The sequence below is a fragment of the Clinocottus analis genome, unplaced genomic scaffold, assembly GCF_023055335.1.
Source record: "Clinocottus analis isolate CAN_PGR_092001 unplaced genomic scaffold, fCliAna1.0.p SCAF_7, whole genome shotgun sequence".
Lineage (NCBI taxonomy): Eukaryota > Metazoa > Chordata > Actinopteri > Perciformes > Cottidae > Clinocottus > Clinocottus analis.
The window spans coordinates 14,931,430-14,957,779 of record NW_027176229.1 but is presented as its reverse complement, the minus strand read 5'-3'; the positions used below and the strand labels follow the sequence as shown (position 1 = coordinate 14,957,779).

Sequence of the window (26,350 nt, the reverse complement as noted above, 5' to 3'; positions counted from 1 at the left end):
CTCTAGGCTCATGCATACTGCGTAAACTTAATAGTACATGGCGTGATCATTCAGTGACCCCCGAGATACATCTAGGGAATACATCATTCCATGAAAATGTTATCCAGATGACGAAACAGATTTTTGTTTTGAAGAACAGCTTATCTTTGGCTGTCCTCTCTTCCACTCCCTTTGTGTGCATATTTATCCTGCGATGCAGTCTTCATGCTTATTTCTTTCTTTTGTAAATATTAGAATTCCCCACTTGTTTTTGTCAGTTTTAGTGCAACACAAATCTCTCATAAAAGGGCTAAGATAGAAAAGCTACCCTTGCAAAAAAAAAAATGTATATTTTAAAAAAATATTACATATTCAATAGTATATTTCAAATACACTATCAAAAAAGTGTACTTTCTGCAAATATATATATAAAAAAAGTATACAAAAGTCATGCTTTCACCTATTTTTGACACACTTTAAAAACAATTGTACTGTTCTATACTTTCAAAAAATATGTTAAAAAAATGTATACTTTAAGTTAAAGTTCTGTGCCACTACTCAAATGTACTTCTTGTCTTTAATTTCTAATATTTTTTTGTATATTTCAAAATGCAAGCTCTAAATTAGCATTAGAAATGTGTTATTTAAAGCACATTTGATAAATACAGATTTTATATTTATGTAACTCTAGCCCAAACAGCAGAGGTGATGTTATGCAGCATTCACAACAGGAAGTGTTGTGAATATTTGCCACACTTTGAATGTGACTGCACCATTAGATGTTGCCATGATTATGGACTTAAAATCATCATATGTAGTCGTGATCAGCTTCTGCTCGTCAGCGGAAAAAGGAAACACTGTTTCTCTGATCTTATTTTCCATTAAAGCAATAGAACATTATGAATTTGGCGTTTAACTTTTCTCCCTTCTGAAGAGGAATGGGCATGCACTATTATCCTGAGGACTAACATCTGGATAAAATGAACAAGACCGTTTGAAGGAGGAACTGATCTATCCTATAGTCAATCTTCTTGTTAGATTAAGCTGGATATTAGGACATTTGATTAACTTTGTTGAACCACGTACGAGGAACAGCGCCCTGGTGAAAGTAGCGTTAGCTTAACCTCTCTGGTGAGGACATGAGCTAACATAATGTTAGCTAGTGGTTAATTTGAGACTTGGTTTCCTGCAGTTCAGAGTCGTCTTGGACTTCAAGAGTAAGTTAACTCGGTTATCTAATAGTTGAGTGTGTTACCATCGTCGATGTAACATTGGTTATAGTTTTCTGTGTTGGCTAACATTAGCGTACTTTGCCAAAGGTTAGCTAATGTAATGCTTCGCCATAGTTTCATTTTGTGGAAGGCCGGTTAAGACACATAGAGATTATGTGCTAAAAACTTTATTTAATGAACATTTTTATTCAAGTGCTTTGAGTACAACAGAGTGAGGAACTCGTTACCAACTGTCAGCTACAATGTTACATCCAACTGCATTTGAACACATATCATATCTAATCTCATCCCTCATGTTGTGTTTCTTTTATGACTAAATGTTCACTAAAACTGTAGCATTTGCCATAGATGCAATACACTTGCATACACACATATTGCACATACAGTATCCGTGTTTAATACATGATGGCCTGCCTATTAAAGTCCTGGCTGAATAGTTCTTTACCGCCACTGTACTTCAATGCTGACTTGTCCTCAGAGTTGCATCTTCGTATGGGCAATCAGCCTTGGATGTTGTGTTTGACAGGTGCTGGTACAGTGAAATGTGTCGACTCCAAACTACACAAGGCCGGCACAAGACCTATCTCTCCAAGTTGAGTCAGAAATAGAAGATGGAACATGTAAGTGCCTGTCTCCACTGTCAATCTATCCTGTCAATCTATCTATCCTGGCTTTATCCACGTCACTGAAGGGAGTCGAGATATTCCTATCTGGAGTCTGGTGACGTGCCACAACTAGTTGAAAGAGATATTTATTATTAACCGATGTATACTTGTGATATATTTCTGCATGGTCATGTGTAGCTAGGCTTACCATGTGTATTGATTTTATTGATCTCCTACATAGAAATTAAAAATAAATCTCATCTCACATGCAGGTTAGTTTTCACAGTGGCACATGCTTCATGTTTCAAGGGATATGATGATGCATGAAGCTGTGAATTCAGGATTAAGAATAACGCTTTTTGAAGTGGGATTATCCCACTGAGAGGTTATTCACAGCAGCACTCCAGAAGCCTTTGGGAAGGTATCTAAGGGATACATTGCAGGGAGGTGTGAGTATCTGAGAAGCAAAACACTCATAATTTCTAAGACATGCAGACCGAGGGGTTCTGTCGAAGCTGTGATGTGCAGAATGTGAAGCTTGGGGACAGATTGACACTTGGAGGAAAGCCGTAAGTGTCATTTTAAGCTTGCAGATGGAGCTTCCATAGTAGGTGTGTGAGGGGTATACTGATCTTGCCCGGAACAACCATATGTGATCCAAAAGCTCTTCAACATCATTGAGGTGCACTTACTATAATGTTTAAGAGACACACAAATGGCAGAAGATGTAGAAAGAAAGAGAAAGCAGGCCAAAGAGCAAGCACAAGCTAGATGTGAGGGAAAATAACTATAACAAGAGATGCCTGCCTTTTGGAAACTACATTATTTCAGTATACGGTTTTAACAAACAGCAAAAAAAAAGTCAGAGGATCATTAAAGTTTTTTTTCAACAAAGATATAAGGCAATCCATCTGATAGATATTGATTTTGAATCTAAACCAATAACGTCAACCTCATGGTGGTGCAGGAACAATAGTCAATAAGATTTGATGTCCTAGCGACAATGAAAGGCTGGACAAAATGTTGCGGTATTAAATTTAAAAATCTGTTTCAGTCTGGACTACAGTGGTGGCTCAACCTAACAACACTGACATTTAAATAAAAGACCGAATGTCATTATTATATTAAATACAAGAACACTCCGAGGCATGTCATACAAACAAGTAGCTTAGTTCAGAACATAACATCTGCAGAAAAAGTTGCATCCTAACTAAATATCCAGCACCCTGGCAAAAGCTTTCCCTATGAACGCTTTGGTAAAGAAGTCCAATAATCTTCCTCACGAACAATCTCACATCTATATCATTTTGTCCACACTGAGTCGTAGCTATGATAAAATGAAATGCTGAATAATAATATAAGATCTCTCTGTCTCTGCTTAGCACTAGTCAAAATACTATGTTATGGTTTACAAACTGTACATTCTCATGACTGTTCACTTTAATTTCAATCACATTGAACTCAAACTAAAACAACACTAAAGCTAATTTGGCCACATATGTATCATTCTGATTGAATGCAGTTCTGTGTAGTCAAGCTGAACATTCGCCAGTGTTATGTTTTGGTCGGCCAGAAGCCCTGGGCGGGGATTAGTCTAACTCTTTTCCGCTTTTCTGCCACCTGGGATTTAGAAATGCATCTCTATTTATGCGTTGGCCTTCTGCCAAAGGATCCATACTTACTGCAGAGGCAAGAAGGTGACTGAAAGGCTCAAGTGTCTTAGCATGGCCTTACACAATTAGGCGCTGCATGGTAACAGCTTGTTCCCTACAACTCTTTCCCAAGAAGGATAGACCAGGTGAGTACATGTTCAATTACTGGGATCAAAGGAGGGGGAAAGGAAACCAACTAAATTAAGGAAATACATCAATGTTCTTTTTTTTCAAAAGTCTCATGTATGTTTTTGCTGCTATTTATGAAAACAAAGGGACTTAATTTCAAGGCTTTTGTTTATGGCAATGTTTTACTTTTAATCCCAACAAACATCCAAGCTTGAAGAAAACCCTTCCTAAAGCACTTCTTTCAAAAGTGCCTGCCTTTCTCTAAAAGACTAAAAGACGTCGGTCTGACCATCTTATACAGCATCCACTACCGGAAGGCATTCTGTGCCATTTTAGTTGTTTTTAACTGCAAAGATGCATTGTGGAGAAAACTGTCCTGTCTGTAATTTTGCAAGCAAAGCACCACCTTGCCAAACAAGGAAGGTCATCTTACTCAAAGTGTGTTTCTACAGCAGTTTTTATTTGGCAGGATTTGCAGAACTGAGTGCTTATTAAAGGCATATGGAAAAGGTAATGCATCACTTTTATAACATCAATGATGGGTCAGAGGACTGACAAATGAGGGTGTGAGAGCCTGCATGAGGCCAACGCTGACACGATCAGGGCCAACCACAGATGGATCCTGGTTAATATTGTCTGATGCCATGCTATGTATTTAATAAACCTGAAGAAAAACAGGTCAGTTTGGCACTAGGCTCTTTCTAGAAGGCTCAATAAAACATTTGTGTCAGTGGTACAAACAAGGTGGCCCTAAAGACCTTGATTCAAGCTTGTTTTCCCAGCTTGTTATCCAAAATGCCCTCTGACAGGGTCAGCTACTCCTGGAAAAGAGGCAGGAGCAGAAGAATATCCAAGCAAATAGACATTTGAAGGACATTACTAATCTTTGATTAGGTCTCCTTCACTTTGTGAATGCATGCATGCACACACACACACACACACACATACTCGTTTAACCTGATCGGCGAGGACAGTGGTCATAAAGGTGTCTCCTGGGGACCACCCTTTCTAAATGAGATACAGACATGGTTCCAAGTCCCAAAATTTTTTTTTAATTTTAGATTTTCAAATGTCACTTGAAATGTTAAGATTTGTCATTTTAAATTTTTCACTTATTGCATAGGACATTTACCAACACGATGGGGACTTAAGAAGAGGGTTGGTACCGGGTGTTGCCAATAGGGGGGGACAAATGGTCTGTTGTTCTGGGCCCAGTGTAAGTGAGTGAGTGACACTCAGGGTTGACAGGAATTGGCAGCAGATGCAGAGGGCAACGATTCCCAAACTATTTGACCTATTCCACATCCCACAATGGACAGGGAAAAATCGATAGGGACTAGCGATGGAACGGTTTATGAAAACCGTCCGAACCGTTCGGTTCGACTGTCTCGGTTGAACACTGGGAATAAATCACGTACTCATCCCAGGAGCAGCCCCCATGTCGCACTCAAAATTTCACTGGAATTTTCTAGTTGTTATTTACTGGAGGAAAGGAACATGAGGTTACAAAAACAATCTTTGCGTACTTTGTTTTTTTGTAAAACAGTAGTAGCTACTAATAGTAGCTGTTCACACAATTAAAGTTTGAGTTATAGACTGAGTTATACAAACAAGCAACACAAATGTCGAATGAAAAGTCTGTCAGACATTTTATTTTTAACAGCAGTAATTACATAACGAGCTGCTGCTGCTTTACAGAACTGCAGCAGTGCATTAACATGTATAGAGAGAGAGAGAGAGAGAGAGAGAGAGAGAGAGAGAGAGAGAGAGAGAGAGAGAGAGACAGTGAGACAGACAGACAGACAGTGAGACAGACAGACAGTGATAGAGACAGACAGACAGTGAGAGAGACAAACAGACAGACAGACAGTGAGAGAGACAAACAGACAGACAGTCAGTGAGAGAGACAGACAGACAGACAGACAGACAGTGAGAGAGACAGACAGACAGTGAGAGAGACAGACAGACAGACAGACAGACAGACAAACAGACAGACAGTGAGAGAGACAAACAGACAGACAGACAGACAGACAAACAGACAGACAGTGAGAGAGACAAACAGACAGACAGTCAGTGAGAGAGACAGACAGACAGTGAGAGAGACAGACAGAAAGACAGACAGACAGACAGTGAGAGAGGCAGAGAGATAGACAGACAGACAGACAGTGAGAGAGACAGACAGTGAGAGAGACAGACAGTGAGAGAGACAGACAGACAGACAGAAAGTGAGAGAGACAGACAGTGAGAGAGACAGACAGACAGACAGTGAGAGAGACAGACAGTGAGAGAGACAGACAGACAGACAGTGAGAGAGACAAACAGACAGACAGTCAGTGAGAGAGACAGACAGACAGACAGACAGTGAGAGAGACAGACAGACAGTGAGAGAGACAGACAGACAGACAGTGAGAGAGACAGACAGACAGACAAACAGACAGACAGTGAGAGAGACAGACAGACAGACAGACAGACAGTGAGAGAGACAGACAGACAGTGAGAGAGACAGACAGACAGTGAGAGAGACAAACAGACAGACAGACAGTGAGAGAGACAGACAGACAAACAGACAGACAGTGAGAGAGACAGACAGACAGACAGACAGACAGTGAGAGAGACAGACAGACAGTGAGACAGACAAACAGACAGTCAGTGAGAGAGACAGACAGACAGAGAGACAGACAGACAGTGAGAGAGACAAACAGACAGACAGACAGACAGTGAGAGAGACAGACAGACAGACAGTGAGAGAGACAGACAGTGAGACAGACAGTGAGACAGACAGTGAGACAGACAGAAAGACAGACAGACAGACAGTGAGAGAGACAGACAGACAGACAGACAGACAGACAGACAGTGAGAGAGGCAGAGAGAGAGACAGACAGTGAGACAGACAGAAAGACAGACAGACAGACAGACAGACAGTGAGAGAGGCAGAGAGAGAGACAGACAGACAGTGAGAGAGACAGACAGACAGATAGTGAGAGAGACAGACAGACAGACAGACAGTGAGAGAGACAGAGAGAGAGAGAGAGAGAGACCCCTTTTTAAATATTGACTGATGAGGAAATAATCATTATAAACTAATGTAGAGACTATTTATGACTCAGAATATGAGCAGTATGAGGGTTAAACAAATTTTTTTAAACATTTGCTAATCTCTAAAAAGGTAGAAGCGTAACACTACAAAAAATTCTCTGTTATGTATCAAATAAAATGTATAAAATAAAGTGCAAATTAACTGTTAAATAAAATATTGCATTGATTGCATTGCATATAAATTAAATACTCTGAGCAGATCACTGCTATTAGAGGAACTTCAAACGCTGACCTGTGAGGTTCAGCTGTAACAGATCACACGGTGGTCACTTTGCAAGAGCTACATTAGCAGCCTCTCTTTCGAACACAAAACAAGAGAACGTCTTGCAGTTAACATGAACTTGTACACCACCGCTTCCAAGTGTCTATATGGTTTTTCACGTCGTACTTCACAGCATCCCAGGTCCTACCTTTAAGTGCCTCTGGAAGTGCATGGATACATTCAGGACACTGTGCTTTACTAGGAACCTTTCTAGTCTGAATGCTGTCCATCAGCTTCTGTTCCACAGCTTCGACTTCTTCTTTGCTCCACATCTTCTTCCTTCTTGGTGCATCTGTACAATAAAATAAAAGGTTGGTGCGGGTGATTACTATAGATTTGCGTGTGTGTGTGCACGCTATAGACAGTCCGGAGGCTGCACTGCCCCCGCAGTTGTGTTCCACCTTTTTCATTTCGTCAACATCACATCCCTGGGCATTGATGAGAGGAATTGATAAGCTCGGAGAAATACGATGTTGATGGATTGAGAAGTTTACTGGCAAGAAGGAAAGGATGGCAATATCTATCTTCAAATAGTAATGGCCTGTGTTTAGTCAACTTTACAGTTTGTTGTGTTCCTTTTACATTGGTTTTCCTTTCTGTATTTTTTAAATTTGTTTGCTGAGGTATGTATGACTGGTGCAACTGTTTGTTTGTTACAGACCCCCTTGAACCACACACCAAATTGTGCCCCCCTAAGTAGTTTGTCACCAGCCGCCACTGCATTTGACTTGTAGGGAAACTGAAAACGCAAGTGAGCAGTCATACTGGAGATAAACCTTTTAGTTCAGTTTGTGGAAATTAGTTAAAAATAAAACTATTTTCGTCAGTCAGATTTTCATCAAAGTTTTGTTGAAAATATCATACTGTCTTTTCTGAGTTGTGTGTGAGGAGAGTTTCATCACACCCCAAATACCAGTAATTGTAGGAATAGTGGACATTCTGAAACCAACAATGGCTGCGTTTCCCTGAGTCGATCATTCATAAGGACTTAAGAAGGCTCTTAAGAAGGGTTCGGCTAAGAAGGAGCGCTAAGATAGGGGTGTCTTAGCGCTTAAGAGCTTCTTAACGCATCTGGGAAACGCAGCCAATGTCTGTATGAGACTAGAAAATAACTCCCTGAAACAGGTTATTGGTAAAATACCTTTGCTTGGCTGTGATGAGGTATCAGAGTCATGGTCCTCCTCTGTCCAGGTCCTCTTGATGGGTTTCGTCTTCTTCACAGGTCTTGACCCTCTTTTGCTCCTCTGATACGTCTGATTTTTGTGTAGAACTGGGCACATCCTCATCCTCACTTATTTCACTGCTTGTCATTGAGGTATTTGCAGAGATCCCAAGCATTTCCTTTGTAAACTAGCAAAGAAAAAGTGAGATGTGACTCAATTAGTAAGTTTTAAAAAAATATTTCCCATCAACAATAGTATAGTTCGTAATTTTGTCATTACAAATGATTTCAAAATACACACGGGTTTGTCTGCAAACTTACAAAGACACTTTCAGTTCTCTTGAGTCGAGGAACATCTGGGTCTGAAGGGTACTGGACCGTTTCCTGAAAGAGTTACCAAAAAACATACTTTTAAATACAATTTCCAATTACAGAATAATCAATTTTTACATTGTGTTAAGATAGATCTACTGCTTATAAATACGATAACAACTATTAATGAAAATGGAGCTTTTGCTGTTATGAAGAAAAATAAACTATAATAAGTAATAAATGGAGAACTGGCTGTGTAACAACCAACAAAATCTAATATATACAGTGGGTAATGAAAGTATTGAAACCATCTTCATTGTTTTACTATTTCTTATGTTGAAGCCTTGTGTCAAAGTAAAACAATTATATTTTTCCTCATGAATCTCCACTTAGTTCCTCACGAGGACAACCCAAAAAATGTAGAACTTCAAACACAAATAAATGCTCTATCTCTCCCTCTCAATTAGCTGGCTCTTTTCAACACTGTTCATTTCTCAAGTTTAAACATTAAAGAACCAATATAATTGTCACTCAATGTGACAATATGTCACTTAATTTCTGATTAATATCAAATAAATTTGACCAATAAAATATGTTTATTTGTCTACCCGGGTGCGCTACCACATTTTTTTTAACTTGCTAGCTCCAGCAGTACAACCTAAAAAAAGTAAGTATACAGCCCTGATTAATGTTCACCGCCAAATACATTTTATCTCTTTCTGTCTCCCCCTATTTGAGTACCTGCTTGCATCTGTGGCATCTCTCTTTATGTGCGACATCCCCTGCACTCACCTCCATTGGCTCGTCTGTCTTCTCTCCCTCCTTCTGATCTTCTGACTTTTCAGGGTGGGTCTGGCCCTGCAAATGAGGTCGTTACATACAAAATACGAGTCAGCCCTGACATAATTATACATGTATGCCTGAAAAATATCTTGTGCTCAGACTTTAGGTTAGCCAGAATATGCCAGGTTTTGGCCATCAAGCGTAATTGACAGGCAATATCGATGGCCAAAATGTTCAGCAGGAAATATGCCAAATAAATAAATAACAATGAATTAATGGTAGCCGATGTTAAATAGCCTAATATTGTGTGAGCTGTATGTGACAAATATTAACGTATACATATACACTTTGCAAAAGTTAGGTTTTCCCCCTGAATTTAGGTTGCACTTTGCAGCCACAGCCCTGCGGACCCATGCTGTGGCTGACAGCATTTAAAGCCGACATCCCTTGGCCAATTTTTTTTTAATCAAACGATGGTGAAATAAGTATTGCAGTTGAGGCCAGTAAGGCCACATAAAAGCGTCAAGCTCTTCTGCTCCTTAATAAACAGAAAATTGGACAGCAGCCTTTCCAAACACAATGTTTCAAACCAGAATGGCAGGATAAATTAAAATGGTTAAGACATGAAAATGTGGATGGAATAAACAAAACGTTCTGGAGCATTTGTGAGATTGCAGGTAGGACAAAATGTTTTACCAAACGATCTATCAATCTATCAATAAGCTATTTACATCTTACGAAAACCACTGCAGCTTTTAAAGGGAGCGGACCGATGTTAGGCTGTATAGGCTATTTACATCTCACAAAACCACAATTTCTTCACAGACAACTTCAGATGGCTATTAAAACTTACACTGATGGGTTTGTCTACATCAAGGAAGCAGATATGTTTATAAAAGTAGCTGTAATACAAAGTCACACAAAGTCTTGTGCAAGTCTCGCTCAGTGTATTTACAGCTAGTCTGAAGCGCTCCTGTAAATTAATTCAACCAAGTAATATGAACTCAAAACAATATGGGACAAAGTGTTTTTTGTAGCATATTGATAAGTATTTTCTCAATAATGGCTGAATATTTAGATGATTTTGAGGATATGGAAGATGACTTTGAATACAGCGGTCAGCCATGTGACTGACACATGTGACTGCTACTTTTACAAACATATATGCTTCCTTGAAGTATACAAACCCATCAGTGTACGTTTGAATAGCCATCTGAAGTTGTCTGTGAAAGAAATTGCAGTTTCGTGAGATGTAAATAGCCTAAACAGCCTAAGACTGGTCCGCTCCCATTAAAAGCTGCAGTGGCGATGCAGGGACATAGGGAACTACTACATCATAGGACCAATTCAAAAAAGCTTCAGATTAATTATTTTAAACCTTGAATAAAAAATAAAAAAGGCTACTTGTTATATTTTATTGTTGTATGCTAACTAAGGTTGCAAAGTTTGTGACGAGTTCATTCTGCTAAATATTTTTAATAAACTAGCTTACATTTGTTGGATCATAGCATTTGTGTTTTTGTTATATTACTATTTAAATACTATTAAATTGCTGTTTAAAATATGACTTGTAGGTATTGGAATATTTACAGGCCTCCATCTCACCTCACTGTTCTTCTTGGTAATGCGCAGGTCCATGTCTATCAGCTGGTTGGTGTTATTGGTAGTAGTGTTAGTCTCCTCTGAGGGCAAATCCAACTTAAGCTGCTGACACCCGAGCAACTGCTGCTTTGGGTGGTACACAGCTCCTATCTAGATGAAAGAGTGAAAGAGGAGAGGAAGCAAGGAGGTGAGACAAGGAGGTGAGGCAAGGAGAAACTTCATCACAAAGTCACCACTTGCGCACAGGACAAGGCTTTTGAAGAATAATTTGTACTGTGTGATCTTTTAGTATTTACTCTATATGCTTTCAATAGTGGCAAGACGAACAGTCAGATAAAACACCTGTAGATTACTGTATTAGCCGACAGATTACAGATGACACTACAACACTTGGTTTGGAAGAAAGGCATTTTTCTAAATTTCTGAAATTATTTATTAGGAATATTAATCAATAACTTCAATATGATACAGTGTAGTGTCACCAAACTCTCTACACACTTCATTGGTCTGCTACAGATTACACTACAACACTCTTAGTATGAAAAATGTCTTCCTTTTTAATTGTCTCATTTGTAAGATAAAGTGGAGTGGTCCCATTGATTAATATTCATAAAGAAAATTCCCAGAAATTATGAAAAGTCCTTATTTTCTCAAATAAGTGTTGTAGTGTAATCTGTTGAAGAAAAATTAAGAATGTAGTAATTTTGGTGACACTACACTGTATTATAGTGAAGTAATTTAATATTTTTGTGATATCACTGCTCTCACAGCTGCACGTACACACTGGCTTGTTTTGTTGAAAATTAGGTTGTAGCTCGTTGTCCATCTTACTACGGTTAAAAACATGCATGTTTTGAGTTTTAACAACGTTTCACTTAAGAATCTGCGAATATCTTTCCAATTTGACCATAGCTTTCTTAGCCTTAGCAGAGCTGTTAGCTAACACTAATTGGCTTATGCTACTCCATTCACGAGTAATATCGGTGTTTATCATAACCTATTGATTAAAAATCATGACATATTAAAGCAAAGAGAAGAGAACTTTAAATCTTACCTGCAGCTGGTGCCGAGTTAGACAAGTATTGTGATGAGTCCGAAGCAGAGCGATTCTTCTTCTGAAACGTTCCATGTGCCGTCAGCCGAGGGGGGAGGGCGAGGTGAGGAGGGGGGAGGGGAGAGAGGAGCATTGCTCTGCTCAGCATTGCTCTGCTGCAGGCTACAGGCTGCAGGTGCAGACCGACACGCCCTTTGAAGCTGATGGGCCATTAATTAAGAGTGGGCAGAGGACCACGCAGTATTCCTCTACTTCTCAACTGTGACTCACAGTGTAGTTTTACAGACTAGTGTTGCAGATAACTGATGTTTCACATTTAACACTACAGTAAACTGCAAAATAGAAAATTGTTAACATTAAATTATCTCTCCTGAACTAAAGTTTCACAATATTAGTAGTGGACACTAACTAAGTACTTTTACTTTAGTATTTTGAAGTACTTTTAGTCTACTAGTATTTCCATTTTATGCAACTTTATACTTACAATCCACTATATTTCAGAGGGAAATACTGTACTTTCAAAACCTTTGCTTTTTATTGACATAAATAATCTAGATGCAGTGTAATTACTAGTTTGGCTGTACTAGATATTTGATATATTCAATAATATCAAATATCTAGTACCCTCAAGTTATTGACTAAATTAATAGTAGCCTGTAATTAAAAGTATTAATTTTCCCATTTCATGGACACATGCCAGCCCAGGCCTAGTTTCAGAGAGCACTTTGAGAGAGGCCCAGTATATAAAATGAAGCTTTTTGTTTATTAGTTTGTTTGTTTTTAGTGGTAATAGTGACCAAAATGAGTCACCCTCAGACAATAGAGCGTATTCACCCACGTGACCACAACAAGCTTTGACGGCCATGTTGGGGTCCATGCACGGCATTGTTTTGCTGTGTTTTATGCCGCTCTTCTTAAGAAATGACCATCATATCCTGAAAGAGACACAATTTCAGTTCAAAATGGTGTGCCTTGTAATTGTGGTACTGTGCCTTATTGTTAGATGTGGAACTAATGATTCAGAATATGGGTTTATCAGCTCAACAAGACAGGCTATTACTTCAACTTTTCATGCATCTACTTCGGCTTCACTCGGCGTATGAGCGTTAGGACTGTTCTCATGTGTTTCTGTTGATACATCGGGTTGTGGGCACGTTTCCATTGACACACTCTCATCAATAATCTTCTTTTGCTCTTTCGAGTGAAAATAAATGTATTTCACTTGTGCAAAAGGAACTGTGGATGGAAACTTTGGAGGAAGCCATGAACATGTCAACTCTGTGGGGCGATGTCTGCCTTTACTCTGTGATTCATTTCAAGCTAAAATAAAACACTGGCGACATGTGAACAGCGCTCAGCGCGGCCAGCCAAACAGTCACTGCTGGTCCTGAATGAGCTGGAAGCGGCGTCATCCAGACACTCGTCCTGGAGAAATCTTTCTTTGGTAATGCAGAAGGACATGAGGTTGCAGGGCTCTTGCATAATCAAACAGCGGACACGCTAGGTCAACGTCTTCTGACATTTAATAAGTGGACCCTAAGATGGCGTGATTGAGATGCTGACATCACGTGAATACGCTCTATAGTGCTGAGAACCTAGGGTATATGCTTGGAGGACTTACCAATTACAAAAGCTAAAAAATATCAGTTATGGTTTTTATCATACAGAATGAAGACTTTTAACTGACTTGCAGATATGCTCATATACTGTCAACTCATAATCTAACCCAAATGCTTAGAGTAAAAGTTTTCACAAATTTATTTTAAAACCTCACATCTTGTCTCTGTCGTGCTGCCGCATTTCTGCTCTAAAACACACAAAATGGCTTCAGTGATGCACATCTAAGGTAGGCTACAGCTCCTGAGAATAAAGATAGCCCATTTTAAAATTAAACAGGAAAAAATCCACTCATTTGGTCACTATACAGTAGCATTTGTGCAGAACACTAGTGGGGTGTTCTAGAACAGCTGATAACCTAATCATAATCTAACCCAAACCTTATAGTACTGTGGAAATAAATAATTATTAAAAATGTATCTGCAAATCAACTGCAGTCTCCCTCAACACTGATAATTAGAAACAACAGCAAGTGATAAGCTTAGAACTCAGGAAGACAGTGGAAAGAGTTTGGAGACAGCTAAATTAGTTTTGTTAATACTGTGTGAGCATGACAGAGGGGCCTACGTTCTCTGAGTGTTTAAGGATGCTTAATTTGTTAACAGAAAAGTGCTTATGTTAGCTGTTAGCTGCTGGCTGTTGGCCGCTAACATTGACAATGACGCACTGATTTAAAAAAGATAGAAGAAAGCTAGCTGTTTTCTACTACAGAGATCTCTGGCTGCTGTGCTGGTGCTGTAACCCAGTGGTTATCTAGCCTGATTAGTCTCTTATTCAGTGTCAATAGGCACACTCTTTAAGAGTCACAACAGTAAGCTCTGCTTTACGGCTGTAGAGCAGTGACCTCAGAGCAGGAAAGTTTGCGGGTTAGCACTTGAATAATGCTGGGAAGGGAGAAGACATGGCTGTAGCCAGTCTCTATTAGCTGTCTTTCACATCAAGTCACCACTTCTTACACTGTTTTCCTGCTAGTGTAGGTGGACCAGAGGCAGGCAGAGACTGCAGTGTCCCAGGACTTGTCGCCAGCCATTTTGAGTATCAAAAAACATTTTCTTTCTATAGAGCTCTATAGCCACCTTACAGCTTACATTTGTACATGAGATTACTTGCATATATGGTTACTTTTAACACAGTTGAACAGGTTAAAGTTATGTTTCTGCCACAACTGAGTACTTTCTTCTGAACCGCTTTACTAGCGATGGGAAAAACAGTTCTTTTGATTTTACTGAATCACTAGAATCTGTTCAATAAAAAGATACATTCAAAAAATGCTTTCACTGGCTCATTCAGTGCTTAGCAGGAGCCCTGACTGCATCATGTATAGTTCTCTAACTCCCTGAACTGGTAAACAGCCAAATGATCCGTCATTCAGTTCATGATTCAGCCCGGATTGAGCTTCACATTCACTCTTTTAACACGCTCACCGCACGTACTGAAGGACGGTGTTCACGGACCATAGTACACAGTGGGTGACACAGCGCTACTTTGAGTGGTATACATGGACTGCATGGGAGTCCTCAGCTCTGTGTGCAGTACATTCACTGAACATGCTACACGGATGTTGGCAAGTTGATACAGCACTAATTTTAGGAGTAGGCTATGGTAACTGAACTTTAATCAGGTCCTCTGCACTGAGTGGCAGTTCTCTCTGTTTGCAGTACGCAAGTGACACAGTGCTACTTTCAGCACAATACATGAACGTGAATCACGTCCTCAGCGACAGTTCTCTCTGTGTGCAATAGGTTTGCAAGTGAGTGACACAGAGCGCTACTTTCGGCAGTTCGTTAACTGAATGAGAATCACTCTCCTGCCATGACAGAGTCCCCTCTCTGTGTGCAGTATGTTTGCAAGTGACACAACACTATTCTCTACAGTAAATTCACTGAACGAGTCTGCGCTGACTGGTGGTGTGTTCACTGTGTTTCACAACTGAAAAACATCACAAAATTATTCAATTAAGATAACCACAAGATTTATAATTATCTAAATGTACAAATGGTAAACTTTTAGGGGGTGAACCCACCACCCAATACCTCACTAACTCTGCCTGGAAAATTCAAAGCACAAAGAAAAGAGAACTGTAATGAGCATACAAAATTAAACAAATAAGCAAACAAAAGCGAACTCTATAAAATTCTCATAAGCTAAGAGGCCCAAATTGTAATAATCAGGTAACAAAAATGGTATAAAAGGATAATAAACACATTCTAATGACAAAAATGGCATTTAGTCATATAAAAAGTTCATACACTGAAAAAACAGTGCTTGGTGGGGACTTAGTTCATACACTGTAATGACAGGTTTGGCCTCCGGGAGTGATATAGAGCAAACACACAATGTGAGAAAAACGAATTGCTGGGGACTTTGAAAACACTGCAGTACCAGGTTCTGGCTCTGGGATTGCTATAGAGCACACACAAAGTCATAAAAAACAGCCTCCAAGGGACTTTTTAGAAAACTTCACCAGCCATCTTGAAACGTCATTTCCTATTCATTGGACTAGTTCACACCGTGGGGACCATGGTTTTGGTCCCCATGGTGTTTTTGGTCCCCAGGGTGTTGGTGTGTATTCATGTCGATGTCCCCTTAACGTTAGATAAACGAACGCACACACACACACACACACACACACACACACACACACACACACACACACACACAAAGAAGCCCACACATCCGAAGCAAGCAAAATGCATATATAGATGATGATACATAATCTGTGTACATTTGATAGTTATTTCATTGGATTAAATTCAAAGTGTCAGAAATTTGTGAACAAGCCATATAGTATATGTGTTTACCACCACCAGGAGACGACAACACAGGGAGAATAGCATGTCAGGGGTTTTTCATTAGTAATTTGATACGATAGAAATCACTTGTGACGTCATGATTAACAGCTGTGGTTGACAGCTGATCTGAGTAAAGTAGTCACAGACTTCTTTCTAGTAATTGTACATGGAGTAGGAATGCCAAGAGATGTAATTGTAACTTTCCACATCGGTGGACTGTTTCTAAACATCTTTATATACAGTCTACATTTACTGACTGTGTTGCTTAGCAACATTTCCCCTGCATATTAAAGTTAGCCCGTCGGACCGTCCAGTGTGGTCCTGGAGTGGAAGTGGAAGTTATCAGACATTTCTGAAAAGCACATTTTGAGTCTAATTGAAGTGTAATATAACATGCATCAATTGGATCATAAATGTATTGACATAGATACAATGGTTAGTTGTGTCCGGCTCTCGTGTTAACAAGCTGTGGTCATGGTTGGCAGGACCTCAATACAGCAACTCAATCCCCTGATCAGATCAAAAACGTCACATGGGCAGCGTGACAGCGCCTGTCACCCGAGTATTTTGGCGAAATTTTTGTGCAGTGCTAGCAAGTGGAGACAAGACATCTACCCTTATATACGGTCTATGTATGTGACCTTTTGTTAGGGCATAAACTGTGGCAGACACACCTTTTTTGGTTTTCTTGAGCCAGCTTCAACTGAAACCTACGTACCTGCAGGAAGCAAACTAACTGTCTCACACAACACAAATATGTCTGTATATTTGAAGTAGGTGAGATTCTGATAACAATAATCATTGAATGGTAAATTTTCATGTAAGACATGATAACAAATAAACAAACGTATTCTATTTCTTTGATTTCTCCTAAACTCGTAATTTTCTTCCTTAGATATATTGATGAATTCCATGTGCCCAATGTGAAGGTGGATCTGATGTTTTTGTTTTTAAAAATCAAATGCGATACAAAAGTGCATTTGTTAACAAGAAAAACATAAAAGTACTCTCAAGGACAGATTGAGACCAGATTATGAATGAACCGAAACCACACTTAAAGAGGCGTTCTGCTGTTTCCAGTGACATAAATGTGGGGCGCCTTAGAAGAAAGAAATACCAAATGTGCAGTGAGCTAAAACAACAGGACTGCTGGCCCACAAGCATTTCCAACTTTCCATTTTGATCTGCAGCAACTCCTGCGAGACAGAAGGAAAGTATGCAGACACACTCACAAGCTCTCCATGAATTGTTGATCATTGGCGTCTGATGGTTTGGCTGTGTGTGATTGTGGTCTTTTCTTTGGACGTTTAGGGGAGTATGGACCCTTCGACCCAGGCTTCTCCACACTCATCTCTTCCTGTAAAGGCAGCTTTCTAGTAGCCACAAACTGTGAGGCTGTGGAATTGTGAATGTAATGCTGAGAGGGTGTCTGGAAATATCCTCCACACAGCTCTACATCACAGTAATGGAGCAGTGGGGAGAGCCTTGAGGCTGCCAGTGTTCACATTAGTTTTGAGGGCACTTCTGTTAGTGGGCACGTTTTGAGATGGGCGATACAATGATGACCTTGGGAAGTTTTAGCAGGAGTGAATCTATACTCACAAGGTAAACTATGGAAGGTTTTGGAAGTTGAACACTGTTTTGTAAAATGTATCAGAAACTCTTAAGTTAATAACCTAAATGAATTCTATATAATTATAGTGTTGTACTGAAATGTTGTTACAAAATGGTATAAACGTTTTTGACCCTAAAAAGAAAAAAAGCAGAGCATTACATTTTTGAATAGGTAGGAATCATTATGAGAAAACAAACCGTGTCAGAAGTTATGCATAATAATTTATGCATTTAAAAATAAAAGTGGTCGGCAGATTAGCATAATTTATTGTAACCCAGAGGCTGTTAAAACCAGGCAGATGTATACCTCATAGAACAGACCTTGGGCACTATGACTAAGCCGATGCCTCTGTTTATTTTGAAAATAGGTTAACTTTCTGTGGACTAAGTACTGCTTCTGACTGTTTTTCTTCAACAAACTTTCCCTCACTAACTTTTAGTTGTACTTAAATAATCGAGCTAATCCTTTTCGCTAAGCCTGCCCCGAAAATGTCCACCCTAAAACACAATTCAGATATACTGCTCATATGATCTAAGACAGTTAGTGGATTTCTGTAGATGAACAACTTTACCCTGAAGTTATGAAAAAAATAGCAAAGGCACTTTGTAGAGCTTCACCGCTAAGATGAAAAGGAAGCTTATATTGTGGCAATTTGCAAGCTATTTTGCTGGAAATATGGGTTAAGAACTGTTATCCTTTCTAAAAAAAACTATGACATAAGAGCAAGCAAATACTGATTAAGTCCCTGTGTTTAACACCGGTAGGTCAGAAGAGTAGTTGACAAACCAAGCTTAATACATGCTTAAGGATATTAAATTAACCATTTTAATTATACATTTTTGTTTCAACTTTTGTATCAATGTTTAAAGCAACACGGCAAATGGTCCTACAAAAAACACTATGTTGTTCATCATGAAAGATACATTCCTATTAGTTACTAAAACAATTTGCGATTTTTGTGGCGGTGAGAATGCTCATAACATTTAACAACTGCTACATAAAGAGAAGGTGATTTCCATGCTTCATCGCAATCTTCGCTGGAGTGACTTTAACTGTGCAGCCTCACAGTAAGAAGACAATACCAAGTGGCTCAATCATGGCAAAAAGGAGCAGAAAACCACAAACCCAACAATCTCTCTCCACCCCACCTGCTGTCCTCTCTCAGTGGACTCCGTGGGAGCAGTGGCAGATATGCTGGCTAACAAGAGCTTCCTCCCCCATCTTCCTCCCTCCTCTTGCTATCACAACAAATTGAAGATCCGGCACTACAAAGTCACCTCCTGTGAGACAGTGGCAGGTTTGAGAAGGGCAAGTCATTTCTCGCTTTAAGAGGTGCAGGTAACCACTCAGGGGTGTGCTGGTAAAGTGGTTGGTGCTCACAGGCGTGGAAGGGGTACTGGGAAAAACTGTCAGACCTCTGTTTACGCCTTGTGTCTCACAAATAAAGTCTGATGTTTTAGTCAAATGTTTAACATTGAGGATGCACATAACCGCTGTCCTTCTGATTCGTATTCTTGTTGCTTCGGACTGTAGCGCTATTTTCTACACAGTGATGTCTTGAATTGAGAAAAACATCTTCTCTCTTTCTTTTGCTCAGTGAACGTGAAGAGTGAGAAAACCTGGTGAAATATTTGAGAGAACGTACAGAAGCAAAATAAAATGTAAGTGCTCCTGTATAGCTCCTTTTCACCTGCAAAACACAATACACAGGTCACTAATGTACTCCTACGTGAGGGGTCGCCAAGTACGCACAGTGCTAGCATATGTGGAGTCTCTTTCTTTCTATTGCGCTCGGGGGCCACAGCCACGAACACCAGCTGATTATCCTGTCGTTAGAAATTGTAGAGGCAGCAGGGCAGCATGATAGCTTCTGTCAATACATGATCAAATACACGGCAAAGCTTTAAAAAATACCTCATACATCCTACATTTAGCCTCAATCAATTCTGCCCTGCTGGTGTATTTCAAAGAGACAAAGACAAAGACACATATTGATCACATATTGATCAGAAACCAAGATAGAATGTGCTGCAAGGACTTTCAGGCCAAAGGAGGATGGAAAGAGACAGATCAGATTTTACACGCAGATTTTAAATCTGAGTGTATGTGTTTTTGCATGGATAACCACTAGCCCAAACAGACTTGCTCATACCAACATCTTTGAAAGACAGTAAAGAAGAAAGAGCCACAGGAAATGTCGATCAAGTTTTCCTACTCAACGAGAAAAGAGGGCAACATATTTTCCTCTGATCTGCCAACTTCCAAAGATATAATTTACTTGTACTGCAATAAATCAAATACAAATTTAGTTTAGACTATTCACGAGGTGAGCCTTGTTAGACAAGGCTGTTCACGACATTACGGCAGATATTCTGTTCAGGAGAACAAAACACCTTCCCTCAAACATTTCAACTGTTTGTACTTCATTTGTCCTTGATAGGCAGAAACCATGTGCCCTAAAATATGATCTGCGACCTCATGACGACGGAGGCAATCAGTCCCAATCTTCACACTGTGACAGGTCATTACAATGTTTGGCTACTCGCCCAAAAGCGTTCTCTTGTCACCACAGGGACATAACGCGACTATTCAAAAGATGAATGACTTTGAGATAATAAGGACTCTCATCATAAAAATGGTGACATTAAGACAGTTTTTTCATGGGGTGTAAAGACTTGGGCGTGGTAAAACTATTATTTTAAACTACTATGAAACAGTATTCAACTTTTCTTTTTCTTAGTATTATTTAAAAGCAAAACCGTCAGCCGATGCAATGGGATAACAACATACTGTTATGTACCAACGTAATGGGGTAACGAGTACATGATTAATGCAACAAGCCAAAGGCACCTTTGTAGTTTATAACCTTTAGAAGATGGAACCTTCACAAGATGGAAGCAAGAACTTGTGAGATTCAGCTGCATAAGTGGTGAAAGGAGTGAAATCAAACGTGTTGTTCACTTTAATGGATGCTCCGACTGCACACCCTGCCAACACTCTTAGCTGTTTTTATCTGACATCTTCCCTCAATACGAAAATCCCATCAAAGTTGAGTGATTAAAGGCTACCATCAAAAAATTGTTTAAAAAAAAGCCATCAACACCATGAAGTGCATACAGTATCCAGCAATCAAAGACGTCTAAAATAGCTTGTACTAATCCTCGCTGTCCATGTTCAACACCATTCCTGGCTATGCTTCATAAAACTGGTCTAACAGGCAGAATATGTAGTGCATGTGTTTAGGATAACGTTCACAGGTGTGAAATTGGATTTGACACTGGCAGAGCAAGGAGATAGTAAGAGCAACAGTAAAAAGCCAGGGCTGTCAGGTTGAATCAGTACGGTATACACAAAGCCAAACATGTATCTGGGCCAGTGCTGATTTAAAACACTTGATTAGATATCACATAAGATAAAGGGTAATCTTACAAAATGATTAATTCCTGAATCCAACATATACTGATTACTGAAAGCTGATTAAAAGGTATGTCCCTTGAATGATTTTAGAAATGATTAATCCATTCAGTTAACCAGAAGACTATCTCATGTATTGATTCAGTCATAGTATTGACAGAGTTATGTTCAAGTCTGAACTGCTGGCAGCAGTAAAAAGGAAGAAAAAAAAAAAACATTATCCACCATCAAAAGTGTGTGGTATTCATGAAAATAACAGAAAATTAAAACTGTTTCAATCGTATCCTTTTCAGAGAGCATGTCATCTATTCAAAGCCAACACCATACCATAACAAAGCTGGCTAAGCTGTCATTCTAAAGGAAGAATTACGAGTATGCCTTTATCATTTAATTGCAGGAATTATCCATATGGTAGATTTAATTATCAACAAAATTCCCCCTTCTTTCCCTCTCTCTCTCAAACACACCCACTCTCTTTGATTCAACTGTAATGAAGGTGAGGAAAATTGGCAGACATTAATAATGTGTACCCAGCCCATACCAAATCAATTTCTCACCGCCCTAAGGGCTTAATAGGAAACAATAACTGAATTATGACATGAATACTAGACAATTGCTCACAATTCCGTCTGGAGACAAACACAATGACAGACCGTTGATAAAGCGACTCCCTCCATTTGATTTTATATTTTGTAGGTTTTCATCCAAAATGGAAAGAAAATATGTGGAAAGAAATAAATAATGACTGACACAGACTGTCTCAAAACAAAAGTCCCCTTTTTCAGTTTATCACTAAACTGCTGTCTTGTTTAACCTTGCTGTAAGTGTGGCGGAGTTATGAGACAGATATAAATGGTTTCTGCAAGCACTGGTGAATGTCTCTCTCTCTCTCTCTCTAACGGATAATGATCCATCTCACAACACAGGTTGCACCATGATACATTAAATCCATTACTTAGACGCACACCTGCGATGAAATGAAGGACAACTGTGCTGTGCAAGCTAATGCAATGCTCAGTGAAGCACACACTCAGGGATGGCAGCCACAGGACTTGGCCTATACATCATCCTGCAGAATTAAGCAAGATTTAGGACTTTCACACAAAGAGCTATAAACTGTTTTCAAATTCTGGCATCTATTAAAAATAGAGAGGGTTTTTAAAAGCAAGATATTAATGTAGCGGTTTGGATGCTGAGCTTGCTCCGGTCAGTTCCACTTGTTATATGAAAATACTCACTCTGGCTCACTTTGGCTGCTCCTTGTTGTTGCGTGGACACTTATCAAATCAAAAAGCTCAGTGGTTTGTTGTGGAGTATAAGGAGGCACATGGAGACACAATATACATGTATCTTTTTAAGAAAAGTGATGTTGCTTATCTGTCCAGTTGTGTGCATGTCTTTGCAGTTTTTGGTGTTGGTCACACCAACATCCGCTTGCACCTCAACATTTGCATTGGCGTTTACCCTTGTGCCGAGTTTACAGTTGTTAGAGGCTTAAGCTCAGGAAGTCTGTTTAAAGATAGAGCATGAACTGTACGGAGCTTGAGCACAATACCCTGTTGTAATGTAAAGTATTATCTCATAGGCAACAAAACCCTTCTGACACTAACGTTTATTAAGAGCATGCTCAACAAAGGAAAGCCAGATCAGCAATTCTTTTCTCCACCAAATCTACTATAGTTTTGCTGAACTTGTTCTTTTAACAGTGATTTACTTCCTGTCAGCTTCTTGACATTTATTCACTGCTCAAGGTCATTATTTGTTTTGGAAAAATGTGTCAGCTCAAATGGACAGACTTTACTTCATGTGTAAAATGAGAAAGGTTTTCCAAAACTGTACAAGCCCTTTGATTACATTTTTCTATTTTGGGAGTAGTGATGCATAGATAAAGATACCAGTATAGGGTCCGTACTGGCAAGTACTCAACTGGAAGTACTTGGTTTGACTTTTTATTTTGAAGAGAGCAAAGATAAAAGGGGCTCAACTTACTATGTTGGCAGTGAACTCCACTGAAGCCCGGTGGACACTTGCAGACATAACCAATGAATGTGTCTCCCCTGTAGGTCTCGCTGATCTCACATATCCCTCTGTTGTGGCAAGGGTTTGGATGGCAAGGTCCTGCACACAAAAAAAGAAAACATTGTGAGACACTGATAATGAGCTCCAGGTTCTAATTCATGATATACTGTGTGTACAAGTACACAATGTTCTAGATAACTGATTTACTCTGGTGTAGCTTGCTTTTTTAAGTATGAATAAAATTAATATTGCCATTCCAACAGACAAATGACAAGTGACATTTCGACACAACCTTACCCAGCCAGTGATGTAAACCAAACTATACAAATTAAAAGCGGACTTTTGACGGTGCATTTGAATGAATTAATAAATTACCCTGATTTGGACCTCGAGAGACAGTGTATTAGTGAAACAGTTTGACAGGCGAGCCGAGGAAGAGAGGACAGCGGGGGGAGGCTGACTTTCAGTGACTGTTGCTGGTCTCTGTGGTTTGAGCAGACCAAGACTCACCAACATTGAATGCAACCCACCCCAGGGAGGTAACACTCCATCCTAACAGCGCTCAGTGGAGAGCACAGACACGCTGCAAGGTTGAGTACCATCACATAGATGCATAGCCAATCACACATGCACATAAACACACAAACAATGGCACAACCACAGAGGAAAGTGCACAAGAGTGAATTGCTTGAGCAGATGAGTGCAGATGAAATGATACCGACAATGCCAAAACATAAAAAAGTCAATGAGTAGGTTATTTGTTACATTTTAAACAATCGTTCCTTGGAGATAAAAAAATAACTTAAATTGTGTTTTTATGCACAATTAAAGCATGAAACAGATACAGCCATAAAGCTTAGCTTTGATCTTTGCATACCACAAACTATGTGATGAATTGTCGTAGTGCATTATTCCACTGAGCAAAACCGTAGTTGCTTGAGTGACTGCATAGACCTGTTCTGCTCTTCTGCGTATGAGGCACAGGCAAGCTGGATAATTCATAACTGACCTCTTACCATTGATGCTGCCATGTTTTCTTTTTTCTATTTAGTTATTAACAGAGCGTGCAGAAAAGTGGCCAATATGATACACTGTATAGAGGTATCACACCAATCTTTGATTTCTGTGAATAGCTCATTTGGCATCAGTCCAAAAAAACAAATATTCAAAAATAAATGTTTGTTTGAAAAAAAAGGGTCTAAGATTGGTTAAAGTGAAATGTATTATCCCTCTCAAGGTGCTTCAATAAATGCTGAAACAGTGTTTAATGGCAGCTAACAAAGTATATATAACTGAATTCTACAAACTGCATGGGACAAATCCTTTAAGTAGCAAAAGTATGCAAATAATACTGGGACAAGGTAGTACTACCTAAAAAAAGGTGTGGATTGCTTTCGGTTATATATGAATGCATTGGTTCTTGCATTATTAATCAGTGTGCGTTTGCTCGTAGTTGTGTTGCTTTGCTACTGCTGAAGTGTACTCAATGCCTCCAATCACTCAGAGTACTGGCCTACTTCGTGTAAGTTTCCAGATGTTGCTGTTCCACAACAAATTGATCGCAACGGTTCAGCGTCCTACTGAAAATCAAAGATATGTTGTACCCTGCACACGGGTCACACAGCTCAGTGCAGAAAAGTCTATTATGTGCAAAACATAAATTTCCAAGAGAATTCATATTCATATCCACATGTATTCTTGCTGTGTGTGCAGCAGCCCATTCATCATGACCATTGTGTTCTAATATGTTGGTGGAGTGAACACTGAGTAGCTTTGCAGCCAATAGGAAACTTATGCTTTGGGGATTTGGCAAACTAAATAATTTTAATAATAAATAAATTAAAAATAAACCTTCAAAGTTCTGCTGGTAATGATTAATAACACAGTGGAGCACTTTTTGTTCAGTGTGCTTTATTCACATAATGTTATCTCTTTGGGACCAATGGTGATACGCCAGTGGCGGGCTGTTAGGGTTCAGCGAGGCCTTCTATGATGGTCTAAACAGAACCACAAAGTTATAGCTATTTAGCTATTTTATAATATAATAATAGCTGACCGCACCGGGCCGTGCTGTGCATATCACTGTCATATGCACAGCTTTGAATTAAAGTTCTTACAGCTAAATGTATATGACACAGCAATATATGACTTCATTGGCAGTGCCCACAACATGGTGTCGTATTACTACCATCTAAAATATTTCTTCGACCATCCTGCTGTGGGACCAAATGTAAATGCAGAGGCCTTGACGAAGGGTTATTGGTTTCATAACTCAAGGGCCTGCCAATAGCTGTCTCATCTTTTAAACATTGAGTTGTATGACTGCCCCGAATGCTGTCAAAACTTTGTGGTTTCATATTGGATGGGAAAACTTTAGTAGTCTACCGTTGGATATTAATGAAAACCCAGGAAAAGCTCAGCACATGTTGAACATTAAAATGCTGTTGTGAGAAGAAGGTTCGGTGGTCTCTGTGATAACGTGTAGTCAGTTTGAAGCTTGTAAAAGTGTTGACAGAAGAATTACAAGAAGAAAAACAAATTTGCTTCTGTGAGCCTTTTTTTTAAGCTCTCTGTCTCTTGATATCATTTTTTTTAAGTCTTTATCTTTAATCATATTACAGGTAAACTGTGACAGGTCTCCTATTTCATTTTAAGTGATAAGCAACAAGAATATGTCTCAAGGGTGAGACTTATCATGCCCTCTTAAGTCAATTTGACAAATGAGAAGCCATGAGCACAACATTTGACGTCAAATAAACGAGTGCGACCTTGAATTGTGTACTATATCATCTGCTCAACCGTTTAATAACAAATCCCCAACCTAGAAAATGTATGACTGAAGAGGATCTCAGTCAGGAAAATAAATAAATACACACCACTAGCTTATTATTGTTCTCTCGTTGGAATTAGAAGGCCTCTGAATATAAAGTACAAATGAGTTAATCCTATCGAAGTCATACCATTCCTAAGCCAGGACCTGCATCAGTTATAATGAGACTGGTGGCTAATCAGTTAAAGAGAGAAA

General features: G+C 39.3%; 1 protein-coding gene across 3 annotated transcripts in view; it reads right to left on the bottom strand.

Annotated features, from left to right (window-relative positions):
• Positions 1-26,350, bottom strand: part of edil3a (EGF-like repeats and discoidin I-like domains 3a) — a 106,274-nt gene that overhangs the window by 49,289 nt on the left and 30,635 nt on the right. For all 3 annotated transcript variants that reach the window (XM_068604772.1, XM_068604773.1, XM_068604774.1), the window contains one exon: positions 23,296-23,424. In XM_068604772.1, the coding sequence (XP_068460873.1) occupies positions 23,296-23,424 (129 nt within the window). The remainder of the gene's footprint in view (positions 1-23,295; positions 23,425-26,350) is intronic.